Source organism: Guillardia theta (genome assembly GCF_000315625.1).
Source record: "Guillardia theta CCMP2712 unplaced genomic scaffold GUITHscaffold_25, whole genome shotgun sequence".
NCBI lineage: Eukaryota > Cryptophyceae > Pyrenomonadales > Geminigeraceae > Guillardia > Guillardia theta.
Window position 1 is genome coordinate 729,678 of NW_005434649.1, and position 3,132 is coordinate 732,809.

Consider the following 3,132-nt stretch of genomic DNA (forward strand, 5'->3'; position numbering starts at 1 on the left):
TGCGTCCCCCTCCCTCCCTCCCTCCCATTTGCTCCCTCCCTCCCTCCTCCCAACTCTTTCTCGCTCCCCCCCTCTCTGCTGCTCACCGAGGTCCGTGGATCGGCCGCATTCTCTGAACTACCGTGTTCATTTCCCTTGTCGTCATCGCATCGCCATTCGACCAGCTGTCAACGTAGAAGTTTCCGACCAGTTGTATCTGCAAGCACGATCAACCACATGAGCAGCATGCCGCTATGTCATCACCTGCATCCAGCTGAACAAGTCCGGGATTGTCGCTGAGTGACAAGTCAAGGTCAGACTTTCGTCCTCTGCAGCATCCTCGACGTACCGATGTCCAGGAAGCCTTTGAGCTCGTATGTGGGGGTCGAACAGGTTTCCTGCACGCACCCTGTGACGTTGGGGTTGTACTTCATGTCGGGCCAATCGAGTCCGCTCGATGTGGTGTCGGAGAATTGTGAAGAAGCGACTGCGAGGAAGGAGGAAAGCGTGAGAACGGAGGGGAAGAGAAGAGAAGAGAAGAAAGAAGAACACGAGGTGAAGGAGGAGAGGGGAAAAGAAGAGGAGGAGAGAAGGAAGGAACGTGAGGTGGAAGTCAAAGAAGCAAGGTCTCGTACAGTAATTGATCAGGGCTTCAGTGGCTTTCTCGCTCCTGTACCCATTCTTCTGCAGGACGACTGTGGCAGTGTAGATGGCGAAGAACAACAGAAGATGGAGACCGAAGTTCGCTCGCCTCCTCCGATCCACTTTCACTCTCGACTGAAACCATCAGGCGTTACTGAGGGTGTGGGAGCGGACAGCACGTCATGCTTTCACCTCCTGGAGGAGCAGGTTGATGCTGAAAGTCTGGTACCTCATGAAGTTGTTGGGGTTCACTTTAGGCAAGTTCTCGATGGCTTTCACCACAGTCTCCAGCTCCTCCATCTTCTTGATCAACCAGAACGCCTTCCCCATCTCCAGACCTTTCTTCGCCGCCGTCTCCTCCGGGAAGGAAGTCGCCGACTGACCGCTGATGGAAGCTCTCTTCGCCCCGGGCCCTCCTTCACTCTGGAGGTCTGACACGAGGCTTCTGACCTTGTCGTTCCTCTTTGTCTTCTCGATCGCTGCTCGCGCCAGCACCGCCGCCCTCTCCCGCGAGCCATGCTTCGACGCCATACCGACGGCTCCTCGCCCTGACTAGCAGTGACAAGCAAAAAACAATGTGATAGGCTGTAAAAGTAAAAAAGAAACTTCACCCCGGGGCCGGGCCTTACCGTAGTCCCCGCCGGGCCCGTCACTGAGACGGTCCGAGTCTCCGGGAGGCGCAAATTCCTTGTTGCGGTTCAAGTAATTTACCCACGGGGCGTATTTTTGTCAAATATTTCAAATAGTTATATCAATATTTTAGTTACAATTACAAACCTTTACTAAAATTTGAAAAAGCTTTTGAAAATTGATGTAATGACGGAAATTAAAGGGGGACCAAAACAAGTTTGTCGGGGAGTTTTGGTTGGACTTGTGAGGTTGCCGGGAGGGTAGAGCAGGAGAGGAGAGAGAGAGAGAGAGAGAAGAGGAGAGACAAGAGGACAGACAGACAGACAGACAGACAGAGACAGACAGACAGAGGAGGCAGAGGACAGGAAAGACTCAGACGAGATCAGATTTCCATCAGGAGATTTCTACAAGTCAACCACCATCAATCCGACGACATCGAGATACCTGGAAGATACTCTGAATTCATTCGTGTGTGATCAAGTACCGCCATGCCAGAGAAACTTGATTTTCAGTTCCATCATGTGCAGTTGTTCGTCAACAGGCTGAAACCTCTCACTGAGTATAAGAAACTCGAACGGAGGTTGAACATGCTCGCTAATCGCGGCCATTTCGATCCCTTCTCTGGAGGGATGCGGTACCTCGAGCCCAAGGCTCAGATGGACAGGGTATTGGCGGGAAGACAGGTATGGCAGGAGATTATTGCCGCAGAGGAGGAGGGGGGGGAAGAGGGTCAAGATTCAGACATCGTAGAGCAGCTCATCATTGGACTCGGTTGGCGCGTCACAGCAGAGTATCGAGGTGGAGGAACTCGATGCCTCCTCGTTACTTCAGCTGATGCCTGCGGCGTCAAGCTCTGCGTGACAGCCCTGGAGGAGGAGGAGAAGGAAGAGGCTTCCGCTGCTCCCAGCCTCTTCCCGCACTTCGACCAAGAGCTAGTGAGGACCATGTTCGATGCTCACGGGGGGAGGCAAGTCATCGGGGTGCTGGGGTTTGAGGTGATGGAAGGGATCGAGGAGATCGTGAGGAGGTACCAGCAGAAGCATCCGAAGCTCATGATCGACCAGCAGCCGCACACGTGGCGAGACGTGCGAACGGTCTGCATCGGAGGGAAGGAGGTGGTGAAGGAGCTGGGGAGCATGAGGATCTTTGATGTGTACGCCTACTACAAGTCGGAGGAGGAGGCTGATCTAGGAACGAGGCTGCGCTTTGTGGAGAGGAGAGGCAACTACGCGCGGGCCGAAGGATTCTCCAACCCCCTCGGAGTCCTGCCCGGGCTGGAGGACGTGAACGCAAAGTTTGACGGGACCTCGATCCCCTCCTACTCTGATCACTGGGTAAGCAACGTGAGAGACAGGAAGAAGTTTCTGCAAGTGCTGCAGGAGACTCTTGGGTTTGTTCCCAAGGTCGAGTTCAACGCAGGTGTGGTGGCGGCAGGAGAGGCCATGATCGAGTCCACTGTCGTCGGGAACACCAGTGCCCACCTCTCATATAAGGAGGAAGAAGTCCTGCGGGATCAGTCGCAGGTGCAGAGGGGAGGGAGAGGAGAGGAGAGAGGAGAGGAGGAAGAGGAGAGAGGAGAGGAGAGAGGAGAGGAGAGGAGAGAGGAGAGAGGAGAGGAGAGAGGAGAGAGGAGAGGAGAGAGAGAGAGGAGAGAGGAGAGAGGAGAGAGGAGAGAGGAGAGGAGAGGAGAGGAGAGTGGAGAGAGGAGAGGAGAGATGGAGGAGTTGGTTCCTGCACTGACTGTTCTCAAGGTCTACCTGCCGATCAACAACGCTCTGAGCGATGCTGGACACGTTCACTGGTTCTTGGAGGAACATGGGCAGGGGTGCAGCATCTTGCCAGCCGTGTGGAGGACCTTGTGTCTTTTGTGGAGCGAGTGAA

At 54.6% G+C, this 3,132-nt stretch overlaps 2 protein-coding genes across 2 annotated transcripts in view; one reads left to right on the forward strand and one right to left on the reverse strand.

The window, feature by feature from the left end:
- Positions 1-1,152, reverse strand: part of GUITHDRAFT_137448 (hypothetical protein) — a gene marked incomplete at both ends in the record, with an annotated part of 5,143 nt that extends 3,991 nt beyond the window's left edge. Inside the window, 5 exons of the mRNA XM_005834630.1 lie at positions 87-196; positions 244-275; positions 329-466; positions 615-756; positions 814-1,152. Of these exons, the coding sequence (XP_005834687.1) occupies positions 87-196; positions 244-275; positions 329-466; positions 615-756; positions 814-1,152 (761 nt within the window). The remainder of the gene's footprint in view (positions 1-86; positions 197-243; positions 276-328; positions 467-614; positions 757-813) is intronic.
- Positions 1,153-1,739: 587 nt separating this feature from the next.
- Positions 1,740-3,131, forward strand: GUITHDRAFT_137449 (hypothetical protein; the record flags this gene model as incomplete). Its single annotated transcript, XM_005834631.1, has 2 exons — positions 1,740-2,774; positions 3,003-3,131. 2 exons carry the CDS (start codon positions 1,740-1,742, stop codon positions 3,129-3,131), a joined length of 1,164 nt encoding a protein of 387 aa, XP_005834688.1.
- Between the last annotated feature and the right edge of the window lies 1 nt (position 3,132).